The sequence below is a fragment of the Pocillopora damicornis genome, chromosome 2 (genome assembly GCF_964200805.1).
Source record: "Pocillopora damicornis chromosome 2, jaPocDami1.2, whole genome shotgun sequence".
Lineage (NCBI taxonomy): Eukaryota > Metazoa > Cnidaria > Anthozoa > Scleractinia > Pocilloporidae > Pocillopora > Pocillopora damicornis.
The window spans coordinates 15,679,586-15,707,444 of NC_142671.1; the positions used below are offsets into that span (position 1 = coordinate 15,679,586).

Genomic DNA, 27,859 nt, shown 5'->3' on the forward strand with positions numbered 1-27,859 from the left:
CGTTTTTTAATGTATGATTTTCTCAGTGTCAACAGTAGTCTCCAAACCTCTGCGTCCATTTACTGCTGTGTTGAAGGAGAACAAAGTAATTGAAAACTAATTGATAAATTGATTAATTAGTTGAAAATGTTTTACAGTCACTCAAAGGGAGATGTAGGCGAGGCTTACAATGCAAACGTCAAACAGAAGGCTAAAAAGTATAGACAGGTCCTGCAAACATTTGGGCGAAAAAGTTTCCCCAGAATTTTTAGCTTCCTGTATAAAAAGGCAAAATTTTGCAAAGGTGCACCTCTTCTAGAGGATGTTGTGGACTTTCGTTGAAGGTTTTCCTAAGGATGTTTGGTTTGGAAAGCGGGTTGTCTTATACTGGGACATCCGATCCAAAATGGTGTTTATTAGAAGGGTGCAGGGCAAATTATGTAAGAAAAGGTGACAACTTTTAGTTGTTGTGATACACCGTAGCTTGTTGGAAGGTCTTTGGATGTTTTTATGTTTACAAAACTTACGTTAGTCTTTTGCCGGTAGAATGTTCTCAATGTAGTCATTTATGTCAACTCGCATGCCGGCAGGTTCATATATTGCCACCACCACTGTGCGGATATTCGCGCCATTTATAGCCACGGCCATTCCGCAACCCATTTTCTCGTGGAACTTCCACATCAGCTAGAAAAATAATTCAGCCTTAATTTCACTTCTTTTTTTATATTTTGGAAAAAAAAAACTGGACGAAAGAATTATCGGCTGTCCATGTTTAGATTAGCAGCGAAGTCTCAAGGTAAGAAAAACAATTGGGTACTATTTGTACAATTATCCTTCGGTTTGAATTTTTCCGGTTGCACCTACATTGATTTCATGCGTGTAGTTACCTGTGTGATACGCCTGGCTACCTTAGTTTTAAGGATGGCATAGCGTCACGTATTGAAGAGTGAAGGATGTGTCGTCTTACCTCTAAAAAACGGGTGTTACTTGAGGAGATTTCAGGCTGCTTGTAATTGTAGGAATTTCCTTCAGTATACCTGGAATGTGTACGGAAATGTTGCCGCATAATGGCATGGATGATCATAGGAAGACCGATTTTAATAACAGCTAATGTTGCATTATCCTCCATCTGGCCACGGCAGTCCATTTTCTAAAATACTTCCACTTTTTTCTCAGTCAAACAATTTACATGACAAAACGGCTGCTTTTGCAAAGACGCTCGCCAGTTTTCGTTTTATCTTCGCTAGTAGTCGGATGGCCTTCGCGTGGCTAAAATTATTATATCCCTTTGTGCGTGCGCTATGATTGATCAATTTAACGGGCAGTGTGTTTGGAAAGTTTGCTTTCGTTGAAATCTTCCCCCTTTAGTTGATTCCAGAGATATAATAAATATCTTACTAATCCAGTTTTCTCGGTCCTTACTGAAATTTACGGAACCTCGTTTTTTATCGCTCGGATTTATGACCCGCGCTCCTTGCACTTGGGCCATGAATCTGAGTGGAAAAACTCGATCTGTGACTTCTAGTACGGACCTCGAACTCTGTTAGTAAAAGGTATATATGAACTCACTGACCAATTTTCCACTGCGTCACTTATTGTCCGCGGAACGGACGAGTCTCCAATGAAATAATTGACGTCATATATCCCCTTAGTAACTTTCTTAGTCGTTTGCTTCGCCAGTGTCACTGCGAGCTTTTGAGCCTCTTCTGCGATACTTTCACTGTATTTCAAAGCTGGAGTTCCATGCTTGTTTCTGTACAAGTTGTGCTTCCGAATGCAGTCTGATTCAATACTTCCATCCGCTGAGGATTATTGGAACGTATTGAGAGTCTCAAAAACGATTACCTCCCATTCAGCCCTTTCCGCTCCGTTACAGAAGTTTTTTTTAGTTTTTCAAATATTCCGAATCTGTTGTTAAAAAGACATTTGCAATTTTTTTTGACAAGTTTAACTCTGGTTATTCTGAAATGGTCTTTGAAAGTGAGCATAATCATTCTTGATTTTTGCCGTCAATGTTTCCTCTGCCTTGGAGGTCAAATGCTTTTTAAAAGCTCTATCAAAAGTAACCTCAGAGGTTGGTCTAATTGAATCTTTGATATTTTTGGATGATAACGAGAAGAAAAAGGGTAAAAATAAGCTATTCATGTAGCAAGGATATACATATAAATAAATCATTAATTCCATGGAAGGGGATGGAAACAAGTCTCCAGTTTGAACTTTAATTTATAGAGGTCAGTCTCCTTTTAAAAAAGAAGGCGATAACGGCTTATTAACTTGGAAGTCTAAGTTGTTCCTTCTTGGTTTGTATGATATTGTAATGTGAGAATCTTTCAAGAAGGCAGTTTATATTATGCTCCGAATATGATTTGAAATAACGTACCATTTTGTAGGACCAGGCAGCCAACGAAATAACAAAGAAGAATCCTCATACTTAGCGGGCGACGTTGAATCTACAATTGCTTACTCCTTTTGCATAGAGTTTGAGCGTAACATGACGAACAAAAGATGATGTTAACAGAAGAGAGACTAATCAAACGTGAAGTGTTTAAAAGACAATTACTTCAATACAGATCACTAAGAAATTGAAATTATCTTGAAACAATTCTGATAATGTATTCTGATTTAAATTATCGCACTGTAAAATTTCACTTAACATTTGCAAAAGGTGGCGATCCCGTGAAGATTCCCTTGGAAATAACTTCTAATAAACGGGAAAAGTACGAGTTGCAGTATAAATAATCAAATATTCCTTAGAATGCTTCGAGAAAATAACAACCCATTGAGAAACTAGGAAGGTAATTTTTGCGAGTTCCAAGCTAATAGGGCTTTTGAAGTTTGGTTACGAAGAAACTTAGGAGAAAGATTGGTATTTCAATTAAATTTGTCTTGTATCTATCACAGTTAAAATTCCCCAAAACCGAAAGACGTTTTAGAATACTACCGATGAGTATGATTATAAAATTTCATCAGCCATATTTTTAAATCTTTCCCTATTAAGCACATTTTAGCTGTCAGGATTTAGATTGCATGGTTCTTGTCATGGTTTGTTTTGTTTTGCTCTGTATTGTTTTCAATTTCTTTGGTTTTTTAATAGGTGCGAACAAAGCAGACAACGTTAGAGGGATCATTGTAATTATACTAAAATATCACATAATGGTACAGAGTACTCCGAGCAATACATATTTTTACTAGGTAACAATTCATTAATTTTACTTAAGTTCTAAGATCTCTATATGAAATCTCTTTACTCTCTGCCACGTAGTTTAAACAATATCAGTTCTGAGAATTTGGTGTCAGATCGGAAAATACTTGCTACCTGATTTTTTTCTTTATTCTCATTACCCCTATGCCTAACAATGCATGGATAGCAAATGGAGAAATTACTCATTGGCAAGACGAGGGGTGAACGTTTTACGTGCTTGCTGGTCGTGTCATTTTGTTAATTAACAAAATACGACCAGCACAGAGATCAAGAAAATGATTTTCAAAAGATACTGTTGGATTTTCTGTGTTTCCCTGGCTTTTCAAGATGGTGAGACATATTGAACTGTGTAATTAATACTATTTCTATTTGCTTCACTGATGATTTTTGCAACTGAAAAGTTCATATTGTCACATCGCTACTTTCGTACAATTCTCGAGAGGGAAGAAAAATTACTTGAAATAATTTATTTCGATTTGAATCGGCTGGTTGCATACTCAAGGGGATGACATCCTAAAAAAGAAAAATCTTTCCTGAAAAACATTTCCAGTTGTCCATTCATAAACTTTTCTTGTCTTTCTTATCTAAAAAAAGGTTGAAATGTAATTATATTTCGAGGATCAGATGATCCATTGAACCGAGAGCAATATACATTCGATCAAAAATTTCAAGTTGTTTTTTTATTATTATCATAACTTTGCGAACTTTTTCCCAAACATGATTGCCTTTTTTATGAGAAATAACTGATGGAAATTTAAAAACTATCATAAAATTTTCAAAAAGTTTAGAAAAGGATTAGTTTCCTGCATAGGGATCCTGTATTAGCCTCTTAGTTACTAAAGAATCACTTTATTAGTTACAACGTATTACTTTTCATGACAAAGGGTGGGACCATATCTCTATTGCCACTCTCCTTCCTCTCACAGTTATGTTCTTGTTTTTTGGCAGCAGTTCTCGCCAGTATTGCTTCGGACTGTTTAGAAGAGCACAACCTTTACCGAAGGCGATATCATGTCCCGGATATGAAGTACAGCACTAAACTCGGGAAAAGAGCTCAAAGTTTGGCGACTTTCATGGCAAAAACTGACGCCGAACTGCGAATTCAAGGAAATGTGGATGAGAACTTGTATCATAAAAACTCATCACTTCCCATGACTATAAGTGATGGTTTAGAGCACTGGTAAGGAGGGTAACTTAGGAACTTGAGCACCAAAGGTTCAGGTTTGCCAAATGAGTTTTAGCTTAAAACAAATTCCGTCCGGTATAATCCAGAGGTCCATACATAACAACATTGTTAATAAACCCTTACTTAGACCCCACCTTTGCTATTTTCCTCATCATTGCCATGTACGTTACGAAATATTTTTTCTCTCACTTTTATCTCGCTGATAATTTCCTTGAAGGTTAGACGGTGGTCTCTATTACAACTATAAAAATCCACAATCAAACTTCGAAAACAGTAACTTCATCAGGGTAAGTGGTATACGTTGACCTTTCCCTCCTTTTTTTTCTTGATTTTTCCTCGTAATCCGTATTCAAACACTTCTTGTATATTTATCTGCTAGTAATTCAAGATGTGAATATGCTTCAAGAATTAGAATGGACCTTTCAATTCCATTGTTTTTTAGCTCGTTTGGAAATCGTACTTGAGGATCGGATGTGGTTATGCTTTAGTGAACAAGAACGATGGCATCGTTGAAACCTATGTGGTGACTTTGTACGAACCGCCAGCTCCTCGACAATTAACTGCAGAAGACCTTATGGCAAACGTTTACCCATCCCAGTAATCGTTAAGGTATCTTATGTCTGCTAATCTAATTTAAAAGTTCGTGTTGCTTATATTATCTAACTAAAACAAAAAAAAAATCAGATTTTCTGAAGAAGTGACCGTGATCATTGGTTGTTTGGAGGATAAACTAAAAGAAGCTTGCTCTGAGAAATTCAATTTTAATTGCACTATGGCAATACTATTGAAAATACGAAACGATGGAGACATTTCTAATTTTCTTGTCTGATATAGTACTATAATCGAAAATACATATATCATTTTGATTTTCCCTAACAGGTTGTCAAGTACTAGTTGCAGATGACAGATCTGAACATGTAGCTGCAGTGGCCCATCAAGGCTCATAGAAATCCTTGGGTCATAATAGATGAAATAGATGAATTGTAGAACAAGGGAATTAAAAAAAAAAACTATTAAATTAATTGGTGAATAAAGACTTAAAAACGGCACTGTTCATTAGTTTTTCAGCCCCAATGGCTAGAAATGAAGTGTTTCATTCATGACTATAGTGGTGCCGTTAACTCCTGTTAGAGACCCCTTCACTTGGCATCTCAGGCGACTGTAAATTGGAAATTTATCAATTGTCTTTATGTGTGTTTAAGTTCGTGCTGTGAATTAAAAAGAAAAAAATTAATCGTCAATGGACTCCTGACAAGCTGTGTAATGCAGTTATAGTCACTTACAAACGATCTGACTCGAAGTAAAATGGTTTATGCATAAAGAACAATTTAGCACACGAAAGAAAATTTCGTAGTAGTAAAGGAAATCTCATGGACAACAGTCACCCTAAAATAACATAAACTGTGAGTCCTCTCAGCTTAGAGGCGCGTGTTACCAAGTTTAAACCCCCGTTAAAGTAGGATTAAGTGAATGTGTCGGTTGTCCATCAACGCATAGTTATGGTTTAGACCACGAAAGAGATTATGCACGGGTGGTTTGGTTTCATCATGAATTGCACTTTGATTGGCATTTTCAAGAAATAACCATTAAAAAAGAAAGAAAAGAAGAAAAGTAAGAAAATAAGCCATCGCCTAGCGCCTATCGCGACGACCCCGCCCACTCCCTTCCCACAGATCCTCGATCTGATGTTTCGTTCCCAGACCTACAACAAAATTACTTATTTGTTCATTTCGCCACGAGCATCCGACTTTCTTGTTTGGCCCAGGAACATAACATGGCCTCTGTCCGCACCGAAACTATTGCTTCTAGTGATGGAAAATCCACTGGTCCAGCAAAACTAAACAAAGATCCCACTATAGCGCAGATCTTTGAGAGTTTAGAGTACGGCCCAGCACCTGAGGCAGCTAGTAGCGTGGACTCGTGGCTTGAAGAACATGGAAGGGACTTCGGACATTTCGTAAACGGGAAATGGGTGAAACCCGAGGGGAGGAAAGTTTACGAGACAAGAAATCCCTCCACAGGTAAGCGATGAATCGTTTTGTTAAGGCCACTGTGAGCTATCTGGAGTGATCCTCATGTGATCATAGTATTTATTAATGAACGCCCCCAAGCTGCACTGTGCTGGATCGCGGACTTTGAAGGAGTGCTACGTGTGCATCAGCTGATCTCGTTTATGACTTATGCAGAATTATATTGTAGATTTATTCTAGAACCTTGCAGTGCTCTTGTTTCTTGCATCTCTCTCAGGGTTCGGAGATGCCCCCCTCCTCCCCCCCCCCCTCCCCGGCTTCAAGCTGTGCTGTGCGAGATAAAGTACCAGGGAGTATACTCTAATCAGATGGTTTTTTTCAGGGGAGAGGGAATATGTAGCAGTGCAAGAATCAACAGTCAGGAAAACAAATAAATAAGAATGCCAGATTAAGTCGTTTGCTTCCCCTTGGTTGATATGATGACTCTATCCTTCGTCATACTTCAACTTCAAAAGACAATCAGATTTTATCTGAATAAGCACATTTTTGATCACACAGAAGTTCCTTTCTTCGTTGATCATGAAGTCAAAGATCAGCAAGTCCTAAGACAATGTCAACATTCATTGGCTTAATTTCTCTGTTGACATGGACAGATTTTCTTGACTGTAGCAACAGCAATGCCACAATCAACCTTTTTAAGATTATCTACCTTTTTGGAATGTTTTGTCTTCCATTAAATTCACTACTTAAAACAGAAGAGCATGTCAATAACAATCTATGTATTAGATTGGTCACATCCTCAAGCCTGTATGACTTTCTTTGTTTGATAAGAAAAAAAGTGTAAACTTTGTAGGAGAGAAACTGGCCTCCACAATGCAAGGAGAACAAGAGGACATAGACCAAGCAGTAGGAGCAGCAAGAGAGGCTTTTAAATCCTGGAGTAAGCTTCCTGGTCATGTACGAGCTCGTTATTTGTACAGTATAGCACGTCATGTTCAAAAGCATGCTCGCTTGCTGGCTGTACTTGAAAGTATGGACAATGGTAAACCAATCAGGGAGACACGAGATGCTGATGTACAGATTGTTGCAAGACACCTTTATCATCATGCTGGCTGGGCTCAACTGATGGATTCAGAAATGAGAGGTAAACAGTTTATGACAAGAGTAAACCTTTTGTTTTAGAATTTGCTTATTTCAATTTGTAAGTGGAAAAGAAGTTCTTTTTTGGTGGGAGTCTTATGTTAGTCTTAGTCATACAGGAAATAGTTACAAGTAACAAGAAGTATGTATAACTGTCAATAATGATAACTGAGTTGCTAGTCCGTCATCAGAATAGTTTCTCAAGAAAGATTTGTATCAGATACTCTTTCAATAGTAGTAGTCCTATGTCTTAAGTCTGGCCTAAGTAAAGAGAGAGATATAAAGAGACTGTATTGAACCTCTCAGCTACCAAAAAAGATATGCTCTTATCTTATGTATTCAGCTATGGTTCTTAAGGTTGATGTCAATTTGAAAATTCACTTAAAACCAAATTGCACCTGTACGTCCCTTACCACTTAAGTGTTTCGCATGCAAATACACTAGCTGTGCTTTAGGTGTTAGATAATTCCCTTATTAGAGAATTAAATTTAAATCTGAGCAAGTTTTCACCAGGATAATGGTTTAAAATTTTTGTTCTGTCTGATTATGTGTTCTAAGGATAACTTGCCTTAAACTGACCAATCAGATCACAGGAAATGAGCTTTGAATTCTGTTTATTTTTATTTTTTTTTTTACTTTAGCAGGCTTCTGTACTGAATACTGATTGGCACAATTGGATTTATATTTAGTTGGGGTCATTTTCTCTTTGATTTAATTAACCTCATTTGCAGTAGTCAGTCATTGTGATTTTAAATCCTCTCTAGATTGGAAACCTGTAGGTGTGGTTGCTGCCATAGTACCTTGGAATTTCCCTCTTATGCTACTCTGTTGGAAAGTTTGCCCAGCCCTTGCCATGGGTAACACCGTAGTGCTCAAACCAGCAACTTACACCAGGCTATCAGCTCTTCTGTTCGCTGAGATTTGTGCTGAGGCAGGGCTTCCTCCTGGTGTATTTAATGTTGTTACTGGAAATGGTGCATTTGGAAGTTTACTTGCTGCACACCTGGATGTTGACAAGGTGGCTTTTACTGGTTCTACAGAGGTATTCTATTGAGATTTTCTTTTGTTGAATGACTCTCACAGAGATAAATCATGTAATTCTAAAAAGTGTGAGTTACATGTTTATATAACTTACTAGATTGTCTGTGTGCATGACCATGTACTGGACATAAACTTTACCTTTTCTTTGGCTTAAAAAATTATAATATCAGTTAAATTTTCATTTTTGTTTGTAGAAGATCATGACTGTTACAATGCAATTTGAAATAAAAACAAACTTAGAGATGAATTAGGATTAAAGCAGTTTGAAAATTTTGAGTCATAGTCCATTTATTCATATTTGAAGGTTGGCAAAGTTCTTCGAAGACTAACAGCAGGATCTGGTAAGAAACTGTCATTAGAGCTTGGTGGTAAATCCCCTGTGGTTGTGTTTGACTCGGCTGATTTGGACAGCACAGTTGAGGGTATTGTAGATGCCATTTGGTTTAACCAAGGCCAGGTTAGGAATCTTTTTTTGTTTTATTTTCTGTGATTAGGCAAAGAAAATAGCTACAGTATTTTTTGTAATACTTGCAATTCATTTTGAGTGCAAATTCAAACAAAAAGGCCTAAAATTCAAACACAAATTGTATTGTGAATTTGATAGTGAAAATAGCCATGAGAGGTACTCCTTTATTTTGCCTAACTGGGTATGGTCATCAAACAGGTATATGGTATTTTGAGTTGTAAGTCTCAAACAAGGTATAAAATTTTACTACTTTCCCTCTTGAACACGGTGTCTTGCAGGATTTAAAGCTTTGATTAGGGTGGAAACTTTCACATTACTCAGTCTCCTGTAATTCTGAACTTTCTGTCTCTTTCTGTCTCTATGTCTCTATGCTGAGGTTGACATGCCACAAATTTTACAGTTAATAGCCTTAAATCTTAAATTAAAGTGAGCAGCGAAATGAACAGATTTTTTTCCTCACACAGAAAGATGGTTCGAGGACCTTTCAATACACTCCCACCCAAACTTTTATCCAGCCCTTAGCTAAAACATCAATTTTAAAATTATGTACATTTAAACTATAAATAACGCCCATTTTTTTATTATTTTTTTATATTTTTTTATCTTATGGTGGCACTATTATGGTGTAATGCTTTGATTCAGTGTTGAGAGATTTGTTTCTGAATTATGGACCTCTTGTTTTATTCTTCATTCCTAGTTGATGGTGTAATGCACTCCTTAAAAGAATTTTTTATTTGTATGAATCCCAATCATGTGATTTGTGGTTGTTTATTGTGTAAATTTTCATCTGAGACAATCATAATAATTATAATGATGTGTTGGCCTGTAGGTTTGCAGTGCTGGTTCCCGCTTGATTGTCCAAGAGACCTGTGCCAAGCAGTTGGTAGATAAGATCAAAGAACGCATGACACATCTTCGACTTGGACACTGCCTAGATAAAGTGATTGACATGGGAGCAATAGTTGATCCCTCACAGAAAAAGGCCATTGAAGCTTTTGTCGAAGAAGCAAGGAAGGAAGGGGCTGAAGTGTATCAAAGCTGTGCATGCATGCCATCAAATGGGTCTTACTATCCGCCAACTCTCATAACTAATGTACAACCAGTGTCCAAGATTGTGATGGAAGAGGTACAGCAAAGAGAAAAGCAGTTACTTTGTAATTTTGAATGAGATGCATTTCGTACATGTAAAAATACGTTTAATTTTTCTTCTGTACTAAACAGGTATTTGGCCCGGTGTTGACAGTCCTCACATTTAGAACTGCTAAGGAAGGAATAGCTTTGGCTAATAACACTAACTATGGGCTCGGAGGAAGTGTCTGGACAGAAAATTTGTCACTAGCCCTGGAGGTTGCCATGAGCATCAAGGCTGGCTCTGTATGGGTCAATGGACATAACCTTTTTGATGCTGCAGCTGGTTTTGGTGGATACCGTGAGAGTGGATTTGGTCGTGATGGTGGAAAAGAGGTTTGTTGAATTGCATTGATTTTGAGCCAGTTAGAGCTGCTACACTATTGAGTTTTGCAAGTTGGGATGTGGCTTCTTTAATATTTAGGATTTTGAGGGAAAGGGGGGAAAGGGGAGATTTGAGATTGAATAATGTTAATGTAAAAAGAACTCACGATTTGGGAATTCTGCAGTAGGTAATTGGCAATTTAATCCATGCTCTCCACCCAAGACCATAAATAATGATGGAGTAACAGCTTGAAATATCTTGACAAACAGTGAAAATGCTTTGGAGAATTGAGAGCATGATAGTCTATTTTATCCAGGGGTAAAAGGAAAGCATACCAGTTTCAATCTACATATTGCATGTGAAGATTCTACTTTCCTTACCATATTGTGTGCCTAGCTAGCTGTGGCCATCTTGCCTGTGTTCATGATGTATTAATTCACTGAGGGTGAGTTTGAATACACTGACTGTTTGCATTCTACAGGGTTTGTATGAGTATGTTTACCCATCATGGCAAGCCAGACCTAGGCCCAGTGTGGATGATTATGATGTGAAATCCTTTGGCTCCTCAGTTCCAGCCAAAGTATTGAATCCAAATTCAAATCCTATAAAACTCCCAGATGCATCATCTGGAAAAGCAGGGATTGCTCCACTACCAAGGTAACCAAGGCTTGCTCTCAAACTCATCACCATTCCCTTTTTTTCTCCTTAGTTCTGTGTGTTAAACTTGTTTACATTGACATGAACTGAACTAAACTTAGCAAACTGAGATGTAGGGCTCCAAGCTGAACTAGACAAAGTCCTTGTCTCTCTGTGCTTCAGGAATGTGGGGTAATCATACACAGTTACATGTATGACCCATTTGGCTCTGAGATTTAACCCTCTCTGTGTGGATTTCATTCTTGTGATCTATTGTTTCTTCTTGCCTCATCGTGATACCAATTTTCTTGTGTTCAGTATTGATCACACTTACAAAGTATACATTGGAGGAGCTAAAAAAAGGCCTGACGGAAACTACTCTCGACCAGTATTGGACCCTAATGGACAGGTTATAGGACAGGTTGGTGAGGGGAACAGAAAAGACATCAGAGATGCTGTGGAAGCTGCCCATAAAGCAGCTCCAGGGTGTGTTTTTGTGCACTTTTCATTTTCAGTAATTAAGACCTTAACTCTTTCACACTAACATCAGTATCCACATTCTTTACAATCTTCTCTGTACAATTTTTTTGGTACTGACAAGGAGAATTTGTTTAACATCAAAGCTTCTTAGGTTGGCCGTCATTTACTTTATTCCTTTATTCACATGATCTTAATGAATAATTCAGGAGAAATTAGATGCTGGTCACTCTTAGGGTTTAAAGGGAAAGAGAAATATAGAAATATAAGAAATATAATTATTTCTCGTAGAGGTTGTATGTTACATATTGTTAACATAGCTACATCTGACAAGTTGATAAGCTGATTGATGTCAGGACTCTTAAGTTTTTTTTTACTGTTTCCAAAGTTATTTTGAATCAGATTTGTTGCATATAATCTATTTGTCAACTTTGAGATTCGGTAGTTCTTGAAGTGAGCATCATACATGTGCAAGTATGTTGCAGTTAATTAGGTTAATATAATCACTCCTTTTTTTGTCCTTATAGTTGGGGGAAAAGAGCTGCCCATAACAGAGCACAAATCGTTTACTACATGGCGGAGAACTTAGAGCTGCGGCACAGTGAACTTAGCCAGAGACTCTGTGACATGACTGGATGTTCTGTGGAAGAAGCTAAGAAAGAAGTGGACATTACAATTCAGCGCTTGTTTTACTGGGGTGCTTATGCTGACAAATACGGGGGTGCTGTGCAGGTTAGTCCAAGAATACACCTATTGAGGAGATGCATTTCATATGGGGGGTGGGTAAGAATGAAATAATAATGATAATAAATTTAATACTTATATAGTGCAAAATTCATTACAAGTATATGATCTAATGCGCTTTACAATAAATTAAAAAGCGATAAAAATCTATATAGTACATTGTCTAAAAATGTTCACACAATTAACAGTATGCTTGTTGGAGAAAATAGTTAAGAATATACGAAAGTCATATATTTGATGTCATATATTTTTTTTTTCAGGCCTTATTTTCACTACTGCCTAAGTAGTGCACATTACTGCGAGGATCACTTTCATTCACGTCTTTATCCGCAGTTCAAATATATGACTTTCGTATATTCTTAACTATTTATTCATCACTTCACGGGTTTATTTAGAACCAACTTCATGACCAGCTCCCAGTTGGCTTGTTAGCTCAGTTGGTAGAGCGCTGCACCGGTATCGCAGAGGTCATGGGTTCAAATCCCGTACAGGCCTGAATTTTTTTCAGGCCTTATTTTCACTACTGCCTAAGTAGTGCACATTACTGCGAGGATCACTTTCATTCAAGTATGCTTGTTGTTATGCCTGTAGCCTTTTTTGGAGGTCTGCGTGCATTCTCATTGATGAAGTTATAGTTTAGAGCTAATTTAAAACAAGAGGGGAAAAAGACTCACATTTTGATGCATCTTTCAGTCATTATTATGGAATGCAGTGGTGTGCTACACACTACCGAACCAAATACATATATGTTCCTATATGTCAGCAAATTGCAAGATAACGTAAAATTTTGAATTTTTTTTTTGTTAAAATGAGAAATATGGATACTGCAAAGCATACGGATACTGTTTTAACTTCCGTTACAGGTGTTTGAAGGGGAAAAAAGAGAACGAAAATAAGTTGGAGTAACGATCACTGATCTCTCCATCCTTATTAACATCAGTCACGCAGGCTAACACTGTTTTGAACTGTCTGCTTCAGTTGTGTTCTTGAAATGTTATCACTTTCAATTTCTTTAAAGGAAACTCCATTTTATGGTGCCACAGTAAAAATTCACGAGCCAGTAGGAGTCATTGGTATCACGTGTCCCGAGTCCTGTCCTTTACTGGCTTTTGTGTCGTTATTGGCTCCCGCTGTCATCAGAGGAAACACCGTGGTGATTATACCAAGTCAGAAACACCCAATGATAGCAGTGGACATGTATCAGGTTAGACAGTTTTATGCCATGGGCGAGTAAAGTAAACGATGAAGGCCATTTACATGATTCCACGCAACAAATGATAAATAGGAAAAATCAAACATAATTTATTTGATTTTCAGATCTTTGATACATCAGATTTACCTGGCGGCGTGATAAATATAGTTACAGGTGATGGAGATCATCTTACCAAATACTTGTCTGAGCACCAAGACGTGCAAGCTATATGGTACTTCGGCTCGGCAGAAGGGAGCAAATTCGTGGAGTGGTCCTCTGCAGTGAACGTAAAACGTACCTTTGTGAACTATGGCGAGAGCCGTGACTGGTTCGAAAACGCTCAAGGGCAGGGAGAGGAGTTTTTGTTTCACTCTACAGAGTGTAAAAACGTCTGGCTACCCATGGGAGACATTTTTGCCAATTAAAATGGACTTTTGCACGAAGTATGTCTACAGCCGTGAGGAATTTCCTCCTGAATAAACTGAGGGATTGAGAAAAGCTAAAAACTAGAATACAGCCGATTATTTCCTGCCGGGGGAAAATTTTCATTTGTTGTGAGATAGAAAGATTCGTTTTTGTTCGTTACAGAAATTTAAAGTCTCTCCGATATATATGTAGCTCTTTCAGTATTAATATATTTTTTATCTACTGATTAATAATGCAATGAAGGTTTAATATGTTGGAGAAAAGAAATATAAATGTGAAACACCATTAACATTAATTATAACATACGTGTGGTTCATTTTCGAGTTAAAAAAAATGCTTGGTATGTGGATGGCCAACAGTAAAAGAATTCAGATGTACTTATATGTTGACTAAGAATAAGCAATTTTCTTTTATTTTACTTTGAGATTCATCCCAGGTACTCGAGGTTTATTGAATAAAGTCAGTTATTTCTCTCTTACATGTTCTGTATTTGTTGAAACTTCACCTTCGTTTGTTTAGTAAGTTTGGGGCTGAATTTAAAACATGGATAATAGTCTATGACTTTTGCAAGGTACAAACTGATATTTCTTGTTACTTAATCAAACTTCTAACCTTCATAAGAAATAGAGGGTAGCTAATCAGAACACAGAATTCGTTTCATCTGCCCATAAGCGCTGCCAGCTATGTTATAAATTAAGTTATTCCTCTACTCCTTCATTCTTTTGAATCCATCTCGTAGACGTCTATCTTAACGCCCTGGTGGAAAGTCCCATTGAAATAAGCCTTGGTGATGACACCGTCTTTAAAGTTAATAAATCTTTGAAAGGTGATTTACTGTAGACCCATGGTGGACAAATGGTGCGAGGGATAGAACCTCGCTACAACTTTGTGAATTCCAATGAAACCGATTTGGGATGCAGGCCTGTAGCACGCGGGAATTTACGAGGTTTTATTTAAAGAGGGTGGATGCGATGCAATTTTATGTGCTGATAGTACGTTTGTATCTTTGTTTCTTGCTTTTGAATTAAACAGGGAGCAAAACTCAATATTATCAATTCATGATGAAACTTGCAGAGTTTCGTTTCGAAATCGTCAGCCGTCACCTTGTCTCGTTGCACTAACCGTTTAAAGAAAACATCACCGATTAATTTCTGTCCAAGTGTCAGAACATAAGTGAGGAAAGAAATGTGATATTCTGAAAATTCTGAGCATGTCATTCACAGCACAATCTACATGCAGTTCGTTACCACATTTCACTGTACTCTATTGCTCTTAAGAACCCTTCTGGCTAAAAAGTTTGAGACAACAACAAAGTTATGTTAACACGCCCTCAAATTTCTCTTCTGTTAATGAGTCCTATTTTCAGCGGCTGGAAATAGCTAATAGACTATGAGATTTGCAGATTGTTTCCCTTACCCATCCCTCCCACAAGTACTACAAAACCTACAGTGGTGACTCTGAGCAACTCGTCTGTACAGTGCAATGTAAAAGCACAGTCTTTCATGAATGGCATAAACCAAGAGAGAAGCTAAACTCTAAAACTAGCAGCAAATAGAAGTGATGTAGCGTGCATCTATTGTTCTACCACCAGAGTCGCCACCCACATTTTGCAGGTCAAAGCTGAAGCTGAAGTCTGAGCTGATGATAGCGTTTCGATGGAAGTAGAGATAGTCACCAACTAAGTTGGTCTTCAGATATCATGGTTTAGTGACGAAGGGGCTCTCGCAGATGACGAGCATTACTCCATTACCAAGAATTTAAATCATACAGTTTTTGAAATATGTAACACTTTTATTACCTTCTCATTCTGGAGATTATACCGTCCAAGTTGTGATACCTGATAATCAACAGTACAATGATACCTCTCGTTATAAATTGAAAGTTCTTGGTGAGATAATTTTTATTCAGTAATAGCGTACGATATCTCAATTTGAATATGTGCGAACTCTCTGTGATTTTTGAAAGTCTTCTATTCGCGCGTTCGTTGTTGTTTGTTTGTTTGTTTGTTTTCAGTTTTCTTTTCATTCCCTTTCTTCTTTCTTTCTTCAAATAATGTTTACTAGGTGTTCTCGTTGTTCTGCTGTAGACTAATTTATACGCCAGCGTTCAGTCCAACCCATTTTTAGTTTTGGAAGCTGAAACCAAGAGTTATTTTTTGGCGCGAAGAAAAAACAAACCCTGTCTGAAAAGAATGTAAGGGTTTATGATCAAAGAACAAATATTTCCCACCCAAATAGTCTCATTAAAACTGATATTCAAATCTATCTCGTAGATGTCTCTCTTAAAACTTTGGTTAAAAGTCCTGTTGAAATATCCAACGATGGTAAATTCCATTTTGAGAGTTGAAAAATCTTTGAAATGCAGTTAACTCTGGAAACATAATTGAAATATGTTACAAGGACTGGAACCTTACTACGCCTCTGGGAACACCAATAAAACCGAGCTGGAAATTTTTTATGCAAGCGAAGCGCAGGCAAACGCAAATGCAGACTTATTCAAAGTTAAGGACTCGACGATGCCATGGCAACGACATGTTAGTAGACGTGGTTTAAATTGGAAAAAAAAGTTGTGAGCTAAGGTCGTGACTAATGAGACAGCAACTCATTGCGAAATGTCTGTATAAAATTTTGCTTCGTACGCATTCGTACGCACTGCTTCCAAGCAATTCCATTCTTATTCTTCCTTTTTTTGATCTCTTTCTACCCAACATCTCCGGCAACATTTCGCAAAATTGCTTCAATCTCTTCTGTGTTAAGACGGTATGCGAGTAAGGAGGCAACAAAATTGAAAGAGAATGATTAAATACTCCGATAATGTATATCGTTCTGTACGTGGGAACAATGCTTAGGAAGGCGCATTTTGCTTCGTTAGGCTTTAGAAATTGCAAAAAGGATAAATGTTGCCATTTTTCTGATATTTATTTATATTTTGACCTTAAGATAACAGAGTATTTGTTTAATCTATCGTTTTTAGTTCAACCAGCCACAAGGAAGTTGAAAGACTCACAGAAAATAAACGCCCTATCCAGCATGTTGTGTTAAATGATCCTTATTACACCGTTAAAAATGATGTCATCTATGCATGCGCAGCCACTGTTCCGACACGCGTAACTTACCCAGCCATTGACACGCCGGTACAACCTGTCACCTCGAATCATCCTCAGTGTTCATAACTGTAAAGATCGCTTTCGTATCCACGTCTTTATCCGCTGTTCAAATATATGAATTTCATATATTCACTGTCGTTTATAGCTCTTGTTTGATGTAAGCGCCACGTCAATCACAAGCGGCCCATACTCCAGGTGTGAGATGATCATCTTACAAAATAACAGTCATGGCGAAATTATATTAGTTTGTATGGGAATATTTAGGACCGCTCTAAGGAATAAAAAAAAAAGAAGTCAAATTCTCACAAAAAATACCTCACCTTACATCCACAGTACGTTGCTTGTTATCTGACCGCTTACTACGTTGAAGGGAAACCATTTTAGCGAGTTATCTATTTTGAAGTTTTCTACTTACATAAGAAAAGGGCTTTACTTGTGTACGTAGAAAACCTCGGTTTCTTCGATGCTTTAAATGAGTATGTAAACAACGATCCCGCCCCCAGATTTATGCGGGTCTCCATCCTGCCTGAAAATGACATCGCCAGGAATTTGGATGTCGTTATTAGTCGTGGAAGGGTCCAGCCAGAATTCAGAGATGACAAATACATTATAATTCCCGTGAACAATCGTTTGCTTGACCAGCTAAAACTTCTCGCGTGAAGCCATTGACCGCACATTAAGATGAGCGATAGTAACGTTGACCTTTCTGCTCTTTGATTTTTTCCCCCCAAAAACTGGGAGGCCCAGGCTTCAGTTCAAGGTCGTGGATAAGTAGAAAAACAGGATAAAATGAGCAAACCGAGTTGGAGTACAACAGCGTCGGGGCACTAGCTCTTTTCCCCTTGATTACCACTCGGGCTAATGTCCGCCGCTATGTTGGAACGAGAAAGTTCGGTTGATGAGCAACGTTTCTGGTCACAATACCACCCAAAAGTCTCGCACATTTCGGCAAAAATTAGTGTTTTTACTTTGTTGGAATTACATCTTGTTCCTGAATCCCTTCTGGTGTAATAAGAGAGCGAGATAAGGCAAAAAAAGGCAAAAAGTATAGTATTTGAAGACATGACTAATATCCGAAATTACAATTTTCCCATTTGACAACAAACACGACTTTGAGGAAAACAGTCAAATTTTTGCTTGTTTTTTATTCAAAACAAGTTAGCACATGATGGGATGGATCAGCTTTCGTTCAGTTTTCAAAGAATAATAACTGGTTATCCTTTGAAACATTCGCTCTTGCTGATGTATCTCAAATTAAAAACGGCAAAGATGTTATTTTATCTTACCATCATTGAATCAAAGGCTCTGTGAGCCAACTCATTCAAATTATTTGAGGGATGAGATTGAGTTTTTGTGTAATTTCACTTCATGGTTTGTTTCAGTTTTGCCTACTTTTATTGAAATGCATGAATGTGTGTAGTGTGATGCACTGCTATGAGCTTCATATAAGTATGCTATGTGCATGGATCTTCATAATTGTGGGCTGAAAATGAGTAGTGTAATATTCCTCCCTAGGAATTGTTATTCATGAGATGGTAATAAGGTATGGAGAATCGCTCTGGCCGGGAAAGCCCAAACCAGGCGAAGGGGTGATGGTGAGACGGATCAATCCGACCGGTGGTGGGTGGGTGGGAAAACGCTTCGATGCGCAGAACACAGCCCAAGGCCTCAAGTGAAGTGACAAGGAGTGATACAAAACAATCTACTATATCCAAAATCCCTAGGGACTAATTACCAATGCTAATTGAGTTAGCATAGTGTAATATTCCTCCCTAGGAATTGTTATTCATGAGATGGTAATAAGGTATGGAGAATCGCTCTGGCCTTCCCTAGCCTACACCCACACTCATATGAAATGAACAATCACACACCCTAAGAAAAGAAACACAAAGAACTCTTTAATCCTCTTTCCAATCCTTACTTAACACATACTATATCTAATCATTAACAATAACCTATACTATAATAGTTCAAAACTTCAATAAAATAAATTCATGAAAAAGCTTGGGAGAATCCCACAAGATGATCCTGATGTTTGTAGTCCTGCCCCGCTTGTAAAGGGAGATCCGCTAGTTTAGCCGCCGCGCCTGCTGGATTCACTACTTGCTTAAGCTTGATATAGTGAAGCGCCGTCTTACTAGATTTCCAGCCAATGTGGTCCATGATTTCACTGAGACTTACGCTTCGCAATGCTAAAGATACAGCCGCCCCACTGCGAAACCCATGAACTGTTAAATGACTACTAGATAACTTCCCAACTAGCGCGGAAACATAAATACTCAATCGCGCTTGAGCCGCCGAAGACTCCAAATGGCTGAAACAAACTCCGCCAGATTTTGAAATAGAGCGAAAAAGGAAACCTGGCGCAAGGTTAACACGTAACAGCTTACACACATCAAAATACATTTCCAAACCCCGGACAGGACGAATCAAAGGATTAGATCCCCGCTTAAAGGCAAACACATTTGCGTCACCTGACCTGAGAGACTTTGTCCAAACATGATTGAACAACAAACCAGAATTATCCGAGAAACGTAAAACATCAGATAGTTTTACTTGTAACAAATCAGCTGCTCTATCACCAGCAAAAAATAATGCCTTAAATAAAGCCTGATCGCGGGCATACATAAAAATCCGAATTGCGCGCAAAGTCGAAGAATGCAACAAAAGGGCTCTAATGTATTCAGAGATAACCAACAAATCGTTCACTAAGATAGGCTCTGCCTGGCGTGGAGTTACCCTAGCCTTTAGTTGTTCTTCCCGCACATTACTCAAATAAGTCTTAACTGACCTACAAGAAGCTGGATTACCTACACCTAACAAAAACCGCCATTCTGCCCCTCGACCACTCTCTGCAAATATAGCACGCAACTTGCCAATCAGTGAATCTATAGTCCCAAATGCCAAACGTTTAGGGCACTCACAATCTAGCCCCGCATTACCTCCCCAGGTGTGACAATCCTGTCTATGAACTCGTGTCCTTCCCCCAAAAATCTCGAAAAATCTGATCATCCGAAGGTGAATGAACCGTACAACCCCACCCATAACCGGACGCATCGGTAGAAATCGCAATACGCACATGCTTCTCGTCTCTCCACGGAAGAGTGTCCTTCCAGTCGTCAAGGTAACGCCAATGCGAAATTTCCTCCCTCAAAGCGTCGGTCATAGACACTTGCCCATCATCCAAGCCAGAAGCGATCGCTCTACTCATTTCTCTAATGAACAATTTCGCGGCTGGAACAGCCAAAGAGAAAGATATGCATTTCCCCTGAAATCGTTGTAAAGTTTTGATCCAAACAGTTTTCTTGCAGGCAAGAATTTTCTCCCTAATTAAGGCCCAGGACTCAATCTTACGGCGCGGCACCAAAAACGATTGTCGAACGGAATCCACGATCAGACCCAAATACCCCAGGGATGTGACCGGCACAAGAACCGACTTCTTGATACCAATGGTATAACCGAGATCAACCAACACAGAAAGGACAACGAATATGGCACCTGTAGCCGCCAGCAACCTGAACTGCAAAGATCTGTCCGCTGGTAATATGGACCAAGACCCAGTCGGTCGCAAAAGCTCTCCATTTAAGCGATCGTCTATATAGAGAGAACAAGGAATCCCTTGAGCTCTCAAGAAACCTGTGGCGGCCAGACCAATGGTATGATAAACATAAGGGGAGATTTTCCATCCGAACGGAAGAGTCGTACAAACAAACCACAGGCCACCAAAACTAAACCCAAAGTATGATTGCGAGGACTCTGTCAACATCACGTGATCATACCCGGACTTGTCGTCGCACTTGGTCATGAACGATCCGGGATAAACATACCTAGTCACTTCACTCAGTTTATCCAGGGAAAACGGCATATCTTTCATCCAAAGGTTTAGAAACCTCGCGTCAATACAAAGTCGAGGCTTCGTAGGTTCGACCGTGAGTGGCAACACAAGATGGGGGGGATCATCGACACCCACTACCCCCCAGACTCTAACCGCGCCGGTTAAAACACGATTCCGAATCTCCTTGGATATAAATTCCGTAAAATTTACAGTTTACATGATTCGGGAAAATCTTCTTAGGTAGAACAGTAGACGAATATTTAGCTCTCTTGAAAACTCCCGCAAAAGGTCTTGAAAAACTTAAGATGTCGACTTTATTTTAATCCAATCTAGAAATACAGTTCCTCAACGGATGACTCTCAAGTACCAGCTCCCATGCGGCTGAATTACGGTGAAGACCACCTGCCACAAAGGAATCCGGATCCCTTAAATGTAAAGTCCCCAGATCCGGAACCTTACCAGATGAGATAACACTTTCCCAACACACAGCTGCACCCCCCTGAACGGGAACCCCAGTCATATCCACCCATAGGGTCTCGTTTCCTGGTTTAATTGCCGTTGTCTGTAGTTGAAATTCCGTAAGGACGTAAAAGTTATCCACAGCAGCTTTACGCTTAGTACCACCCAAAATCTAAGGAAAAGGTGGCAAAAAGAGAGATCACCTATGGGAAGACCCGAGGTTCCCGATCAGGAGGGAGCAGCCTCAATTCGCCTGAAAACAGGTCGTCTGGTGGTCACCATATGTGATGAACCAGCAGGAGCTACTCTACCCCGATCCAAAACTTACAAAAATGAATTAAAATTGAAACAACAACAGGCACCGATTGACACAATGAAAAGGGAGCCTTTAATGCCGGGAAACACACGGCATAAATACTGGAAACTGATCAAAAACATTGGGAAAACTCCTTAATCCTGTCAATACATTCATTGTTTCTGAGGTGCCTCAACTCCTTGATTATAAAGGCGAGGCCTCTTAGACTGAGGACCTGGCTGTGGACGCGAGGAACAGAACCTCTGATAATGCCCATATAGGCCACACTGAAAACACTGGACTTGTGATCTATCCCTGCCTCTCCCCCTTGGCATGAAACGATTTGCACCAACTCCAGGCACTCGCAACGCTTTATCTACGGCAGCAATCCGCTTGAATACCACTTCATCCTCCTTATCTCCTAGGAGGGCTTCAAGATAGCGCTTAAATTGCATGTTTGAGGCCCACATTTTATTTTGCATTGCTGTTAGCACTGCAGAATAAAATCCAGCTTTCGCGTGTTTTGTTTCCTTGGCCACAATCTTCAGATTCACTAGGTAATCAATTGCCTGGTCCTTCTGGAACAACGGAGAACGTATTAGGTGCTGTAAATCCTCCAACACCGATTCAACAGATTGCTTTTGGGAATCTTCCAACTTCTTAAGTCTCTCTAAGACACAAGCAAGATCACCCTCCTCCTATATAACAGATTTCAAAAGGTAAGATAAAAAATCACTGATCCATTCATTCCCTTTCTTTCCATTACTCAATCTCATAACCGATCGAGCACAGTATAATACAGGCTGAAAAAGAACAACACCGATTAGATTACAAGTTATGAAATATTACATTACATTAGGTTAGATTAAATTAAATAAAAATTAAATTAAATTATACAGGCAAAGAAACTTTCACGGCCACGCAGACAAAGAAAACTTTCACGGCCCCGCAGGCAAAGAAAACTTCACAACCCCGCAGGCAAAGAAAAACTTTCACAGCCCCGCAGGCAAAGAAAACTCTCACGGCCTCGCAGGCAAAGAAAAAACTTTCACGGCCCCGCAGGCAAAGAAAACTTTCACGGCCTCGCAGGCAAGTAACTTTAACGGCCCCGCAGGCAAAGAAAAAAAATTTTTACGGCCCCGCAGGCCTGACACAATTTCACATCTACAGAAAGTAAACCAAATCTAAACTCTACCGATAAAAATTAGCCACTGAAATATAATCAACCACATGGTATCCGAAACAGAAAAAGATGCAAACCTCTCGATTCTGAGCTTGTTGTGCCAAAGGTTGGTCCTGAGCTTGCTGCGCCACGGCAGGTTCGCCTTGAGCAGGTTGAGGATTTTGAACAACTTGAGCTATCGCTCCACCGGCAACGGCTTGGGGAACTTGTTCCGCCATGTCGGATTGATCCGTCGAAAAAAGTTATAGAACGCTTCAAGCAGTACACAGCCCAAGGCCTCAAGTGAAGTGACAAGGAGTGATACAAAACAATCTACTATATCCAAAATCCCTAGGGACTAATTACCAATGCTAATTGAGTTAGCATAGGGGTGTTACTTGGTTGGGATACGATAATGCACACAGGGAGCAAGCTCTTTGGGGCTTTGGAGTGATACATTTCACTGAAAGTGAGCAGAAGTGAAACATACTACCATTTGTTTGCTTTCCTTGCAGTTCCACAAATTCTTGGAACCTCTGGTTAGTTTCTTAACAACAGTGGACGGAGCAGTAGAACAAGCAAGTGGGCCAATGATGCATAAAAGGATTGGGCTATACATTGGTGCTTACGACAGTGCCCACTATAAAAATCCTTCATTCTGTGTTCAGCCCCTCCCATAACTTTTCTTATGGTTGAACAATAACAACAACAACTTGCGATGAAGAACAATAACATTCTGAGGAATAGAGAATTGTTGTGAGTATCAGAAAACCCACATACCTTCTTTGTCTTAAATGGCATTATTGACAAAGTATATTTATTTCTTTACCTTCATTTACGAAATGTTTTTGTCCTCTTTGATCGCAAGAACAACTTCTGGTGGGGGTGTGCCACCCGCTTGTTTAAACTCTTACCCATTTTAGACCAAAATGTATGATTTTCTCTACCCAATTTCAGACCAGACTCTTAAAAATGGCAAAAATCTATTACCTATTTCAGACAAGCAGGCAAAAAATACCCAATTTCAGGCCAAAATGTCCAAAATCCATAACCGTTTCCAGACCGGAATAACTAAAAAACTATACTGTTTGGGGCAGCACACCTATATAGCTTATATAAGGGAGTACCTCCGGGAAGTGGTATTATTAAGTCATAGCAACAGCAACCGTGAGGATGACAAAGTATATTTAGTATTTGTTTTTATTAACTTAATTTCTTTATTCTCTTTGATCGCAAGAATAACTTGCAATCAACGACAATGATAACTTGCGATCAACAACAATAATATTCTCAGGAATAGAGAAGTCTTGTGGGGGTTAGAAAACCTGCATACTTCTTTGCCTTAAGTGGCATTTCTAAATTATTATAACAGGAATAGTGAGGATGACAAAGTATATTTAGTTCTATATCTTCATTTACATAGTTTTTGTCCTCTTTGATTGCTAGGATAACTTACGATCGACAAAAACAACAAGTTGTGATCAATAACGTTTTGAGGAATAGAGAAGTCTTGTGAGGACCAGAAAACCCACATATTTCTTTGCCTTAAGTGGCATTATTAAATTATGGCAAAAGCAACAGTGAGGATGACAAATTATTAATACTTAGTTCTTTACCTTCATTGTCTTAATTTCTTTGTCTTCTTTGATCGCAAGAATAATTTGTGATCAAAAACAACAACAATAACTTGCTATCAACAACAATAACATTCCGAGGAATAGAAAAGTCTTGTGACGATCAGAAAAGCTGCAAACTTCTTTGCGTAAATGGCATTATTAAATTTTAGCAACAGCGACAGTGAGGATGACAAAGTATATTTACTTGTTTATCTTCATTGACTTCATTTTTTTGTCCTCCATGTAAATCTGAAATGAGATTTGTTTTACCAAGAGGAGAGTTTGGACTGTTAATTTCCTGGACATGTTATTTGACTTTGTTTCGAGATTATATCCCTCGACTTCCGGAAGTGACTGAAACATGCCATCCAGGGTTTCTCGGTTGCAGTAAAACCTACCCAAGTTTTCCTTATTTTCATCAGCAATAATATTAATGATATATGCTGATACATCCACTGACAGGCTTACTTTAAGCGTGCTTATTTTGCAGGGGGAACACAGTGTATAAGGTCATCAGGGGTGTCTTCATCGTAGTCGTTGCGATGTTCGCAGTTTACTCAGACATGTTGTTTGTTGATATCGATGGCCAGGATGCTTCCTGAGATTTCATAAACTTCTTTCGCTTTGGGTTTCAATCGAGCAGCTGCTACATCATCGTCGGGGGAAAGTTTAATAGCTTCAGAAACAGCAATGCTTGGGTCTTGCGAACCATTAAGGTACTTCGTAACGTTGTCAATGAATGAAATAAGGTGACTGATACCCATTTATGAAGAAGGCTTAACTTCGTATTTTGATGCGGTATTGTTTCGCAGTTTGATAGCGGAGGGGGAGGTGTTGGAGCCTATTAGAAACCGCAAAACCGTAGAAAAAATCATCCAAAACCGAAAAACCGCGCGCGCAAAACATTCTACATTGCATCACAATCATATTTCTGAAAGGATTTGAAGAACAAATTGACCAGCTTAGAGGCGATCGACTTGTTACTGACAATGGATTTGCTTTTCAAGACGTTTGTGTTCTTCTTTTTTCTCCTTTTGTGTAAAGGTAAGAAAAACCTCTCTTCACTTAGCTGTATAACAAATAAACCATGCGACTTTGTTAAAAAAAATACACGAGACAAAAAGAGAACAAAAGAGAACGAGCAAGTTCTCATCAACACTTGAAAGTACAAACCTAAAATTAGTAACCGCTGTGGTAATGAGAGTTATTCCCGTGAAATGACATGATTTGAATATTTTTTCCGTTATGCTGCATTCTATTAACCTTAAGTTTTTCCCAAGTATTTGCCTTTTTTAAATTTAACTTTATCTCGTGGTTTATCCGGCAGTTCACTTTATGCGTTGCATGGTCTGATACTGGTGGACTCTAAAACATTATGGTCGTACGGGCTCTACAAAGTGTCAGAGTAAGACATGATTTCGGGGAAGCTATGGTTGTAATTTTCTTTGAAACACCAAAAGTGTACACTGAAAAATCAATGATTGGTCCTGATTCCGTTGCAGACTGACAACAGCTAAGAATAATGCAGGCCCTAGTGCCCTTTTTGTGTGTTAATTCCTTACCCTATCACCAAATTTTGCTCCGAAAAGGGCCCTTTCTCTGGTAAGAGAAAATTCAAAGACGAAAAAAGATTATTGCTTTCAGGAATAAAGAAAGTATTCCACGACTTGAAAGACTCTTCTCTAGAACCAGAATGATATTTACGTAGACTATAAGAGTACAAAGCATCTCTGTAAACTTTTAACTAAGTCACGTGATTTCTTTTATTTTAATTTTGATGGTTTAACTGATCAGTGTAAACCAAAATATAACGATACGTTTATGTATTCTTGAGATATGGTTGAGTCAATCTTAAAACAATGTTTAAATATCTTATTGGGATTGATTGACTTAACCATCAGACACTGTTGGGCAGCCATTCTGAGTTCGACGAATATCCATAGAAATCAATAAACTATCGGTTTTTGTTGGTGTTTGTTGGATTCGGAGTGAGTGCTTAAAAGTGTCTGAGACATATATTGCTTTAATATTTAAAAGAAGTTGTATATAAATTTTTATATTTTTAGATAAATTTATATATATTATTTATTAATATTATTTATGTCATATTAATTTTGTTTTAACACGACCCCACAAGCCTCTGGCTTTAGGTATTTACTGTGTTTAAATAAAGTTTTATTATTATGATTATATACTTATAAGTTTATTTCTCTAATAGAAGGGGAATGCTATAAAGTTTGGTCACTCGACCCAACTGTTGATGCTTGTGCTGGTCAAATGCCTCTACTCGCAGTAAAGATTTCTGGTGTACATGAAGATGATGTCAACGTACGCTGGCGTTACAACGATGAATACGTCAAGAACGGAGGGCATTATGGTATAGGATATGGAGGAATATATCTTGTTGTATACGACGCCTTGCCTGTTCATTCAGGATGGTACTATGCAACTGTTTATCGAAAGAATGATGGTCGTAAACTTGGCGCAACACACTTCCTTTTGACAGTGCGAAGTAAGATTACTTTTATACAAACTGTTCCGTGCCCTTTCAAAGAACAAAGTAATTGTAAAGATATCAGTGGTCTTTATTCGATCCTCCCTCCCAAATCTTTTAACTTCTCTATTTTTGTTATCAAATAGCACAATTTCAATTCTATCAATACCATGAAACGAAAAGTAATCTTCTATCTCTATCTTACAGAAGTCCACTTAACACGTCTTGTCCCGGATACCGTAAGGATAATGCGTACAACTTCAACCATCTTGAAAGTTGAGAAATCACGGTTGGGCTTTTTATCATGGACGCATAATGGAAAGGATGTGTACGGCAAGGAACCTGGTTTAAGTTTTTTAAATCCAAGTAAAACCCAACTACAAATTTTTAATGCCCGAGCGGGGCATGGGGGTAAATACGAGGTTATACTCAGAGAAGGCGAATGCAAGTTGAAGAAAGAAATTAATCTGGATATAATAGGTTTGTGAGTTAGTAAGCTCAGTTGAGATCGGGTAATTTAGTATTATCAACTGAGTTGATATCGTAAATTGGCCACCGAAAAGAGTTTTAAAGCCGATTTTTGGAGCGTTAGCCCTTTGTCAGAGCGGGTAGAGGAATAAACGAACTGTGTGTGTTTATATGCAGAAATGGAGCTACGCTAATTGTAGTTCGAACGCGGCGAAGGAAGATAAGTTTAATTCAGTTCTCAGTGAGGGCTTAAATTTTGTTCTCTTTTCCAAAAAGCCTAACAAAATTTCAGTTAAGCAAGGCGTTGAAAAGTTCCGCGGCGAAGGAAGATCAGTTCTTAGTAAGGGCTTAAATTTTGTTCCCATTTCCGAAAAACCCGACCAATTTTCATTTAAGCAAGATGTTGAAAATATCCTCCGCCGCGTTCAGTTAAATGCCTTTTTTACGATAAGGAAGACGATTTTAACACCTCGAACAAAGATACTTTTTAAAACACTTCAGTCGAAATGGAC

At 38.6% G+C, this 27,859-nt stretch overlaps 5 protein-coding genes across 5 annotated transcripts; 2 read left to right on the plus strand and 3 right to left on the minus strand.

Annotated features, from left to right (window-relative positions):
* Window positions 1–507: 507 nt before the first annotated feature.
* LOC149050051 (Golgi-associated plant pathogenesis-related protein 1-like) lies at window positions 508–2,408 on the minus strand. Its single transcript, XM_089192047.1, has 4 exons — window positions 2,360–2,408; window positions 1,553–1,781; window positions 947–1,016; window positions 508–663 (listed from the first exon to the last, which is right to left on the minus strand). Exons 1-4 carry the CDS (start codon window positions 2,406–2,408, stop codon window positions 508–510), a joined length of 504 nt encoding a protein of 167 aa, XP_089048173.1.
* LOC149050052 (Golgi-associated plant pathogenesis-related protein 1-like) lies at window positions 541–5,093 on the plus strand. Its single transcript, XM_089196612.1, has 3 exons — window positions 541–4,361; window positions 4,585–4,654; window positions 4,810–5,093. Exons 1-3 carry the CDS (start codon window positions 4,057–4,059, stop codon window positions 4,966–4,968), a joined length of 534 nt encoding a protein of 177 aa, XP_089052738.1. The 5' UTR covers window positions 541–4,056; the 3' UTR covers window positions 4,969–5,093.
* Window positions 5,094–6,051: 958 nt separating this feature from the next.
* Window positions 6,052–14,390, plus strand: LOC113677271 (aldehyde dehydrogenase family 16 member A1). Its single transcript, XM_027194057.2, has 11 exons — window positions 6,052–6,388; window positions 7,191–7,481; window positions 8,242–8,519; window positions 8,823–8,975; window positions 9,814–10,110; window positions 10,206–10,448; window positions 10,919–11,094; window positions 11,392–11,559; window positions 12,078–12,282; window positions 13,313–13,498; window positions 13,612–14,390. Exons 1-11 carry the CDS (start codon window positions 6,142–6,144, stop codon window positions 13,909–13,911), a joined length of 2,544 nt encoding a protein of 847 aa, XP_027049858.2. The 5' UTR covers window positions 6,052–6,141; the 3' UTR covers window positions 13,912–14,390.
* A 4,249-nt stretch (window positions 14,391–18,639) lies between these two features.
* Window positions 18,640–20,934, minus strand: LOC149050053 (uncharacterized). Its single transcript, XM_089196615.1, has one exon. It carries the CDS (start codon window positions 20,890–20,892, stop codon window positions 19,984–19,986), a length of 909 nt encoding a protein of 302 aa, XP_089052741.1. The 5' UTR covers window positions 20,893–20,934; the 3' UTR covers window positions 18,640–19,983.
* An 846-nt stretch (window positions 20,935–21,780) lies between these two features.
* LOC149050054 (uncharacterized) lies at window positions 21,781–23,183 on the minus strand. Its single transcript, XM_089196616.1, has 2 exons — window positions 22,868–23,183; window positions 21,781–22,305 (listed from the first exon to the last, which is right to left on the minus strand). Exons 1-2 carry the CDS (start codon window positions 23,006–23,008, stop codon window positions 21,781–21,783), a joined length of 666 nt encoding a protein of 221 aa, XP_089052742.1. The 5' UTR covers window positions 23,009–23,183.
* Window positions 23,184–27,859: the final 4,676 nt, after the last annotated feature.

What these genes read in the sequence shown, in the direction of transcription:
- LOC149050052 (XM_089196612.1), top strand. Translation starts at nt 4,057, where the DNA reads ATGACAAAGGGTGGGACCATATCTCTATTGCCACTCTCCTTCCTCTCA. An exon ending in AGTGATGGTTTAGAGCACTG is followed by an intron (nt 4,362 to 4,584) that starts GTAAGGAGGGTA and finishes ATTTCCTTGAAG; the next exon opens with GTTAGACGGTGGTCTCTATT. An exon ending in AAAACAGTAACTTCATCAGG is followed by an intron (nt 4,655 to 4,809) that starts GTAAGTGGTATA and finishes ATTGTTTTTTAG; the next exon opens with CTCGTTTGGAAATCGTACTT.
- LOC113677271 (XM_027194057.2), top strand. Translation starts at nt 6,142, where the DNA reads ATGGCCTCTGTCCGCACCGAAACTATTGCTTCTAGTGATGGAAAATCC. An exon ending in TTTGGTTTAACCAAGGCCAG is followed by an intron (nt 8,976 to 9,813) that starts GTTAGGAATCTT and finishes GTTGGCCTGTAG; the next exon opens with GTTTGCAGTGCTGGTTCCCG. An exon ending in GTCGTGATGGTGGAAAAGAG is followed by an intron (nt 10,449 to 10,918) that starts GTTTGTTGAATT and finishes TGCATTCTACAG; the next exon opens with GGTTTGTATGAGTATGTTTA.
- LOC149050053 (XM_089196615.1), bottom strand. Translation starts at nt 20,892, where the DNA reads ATGAAAGATATGCCGTTTTCCCTGGATAAACTGAGTGAAGTGACTAGG.
- LOC149050051 (XM_089192047.1), bottom strand. Translation starts at nt 2,408, where the DNA reads ATGAGGATTCTTCTTTGTTATTTCGTTGGCTGCCTGGTCCTACAAAAT. An exon ending in CTGCCTGGTCCTACAAAATG is followed by an intron (nt 1,782 to 2,359) that starts GTACGTTATTTC and finishes AATAATCCTCAG; the next exon opens with CGGATGGAAGTATTGAATCA. An exon ending in AGTGACGCAGTGGAAAATTG is followed by an intron (nt 1,017 to 1,552) that starts GTCAGTGAGTTC and finishes TACACATTCCAG; the next exon opens with GTATACTGAAGGAAATTCCT.
- LOC149050054 (XM_089196616.1), bottom strand. Translation starts at nt 23,008, where the DNA reads ATGGCGGAACAAGTTCCCCAAGCCGTTGCCGGTGGAGCGATAGCTCAA. An exon ending in AACAAGCTCAGAATCGAGAG is followed by an intron (nt 22,306 to 22,867) that starts GTTTGCATCTTT and finishes TCTGTTATATAG; the next exon opens with GAGGAGGGTGATCTTGCTTG.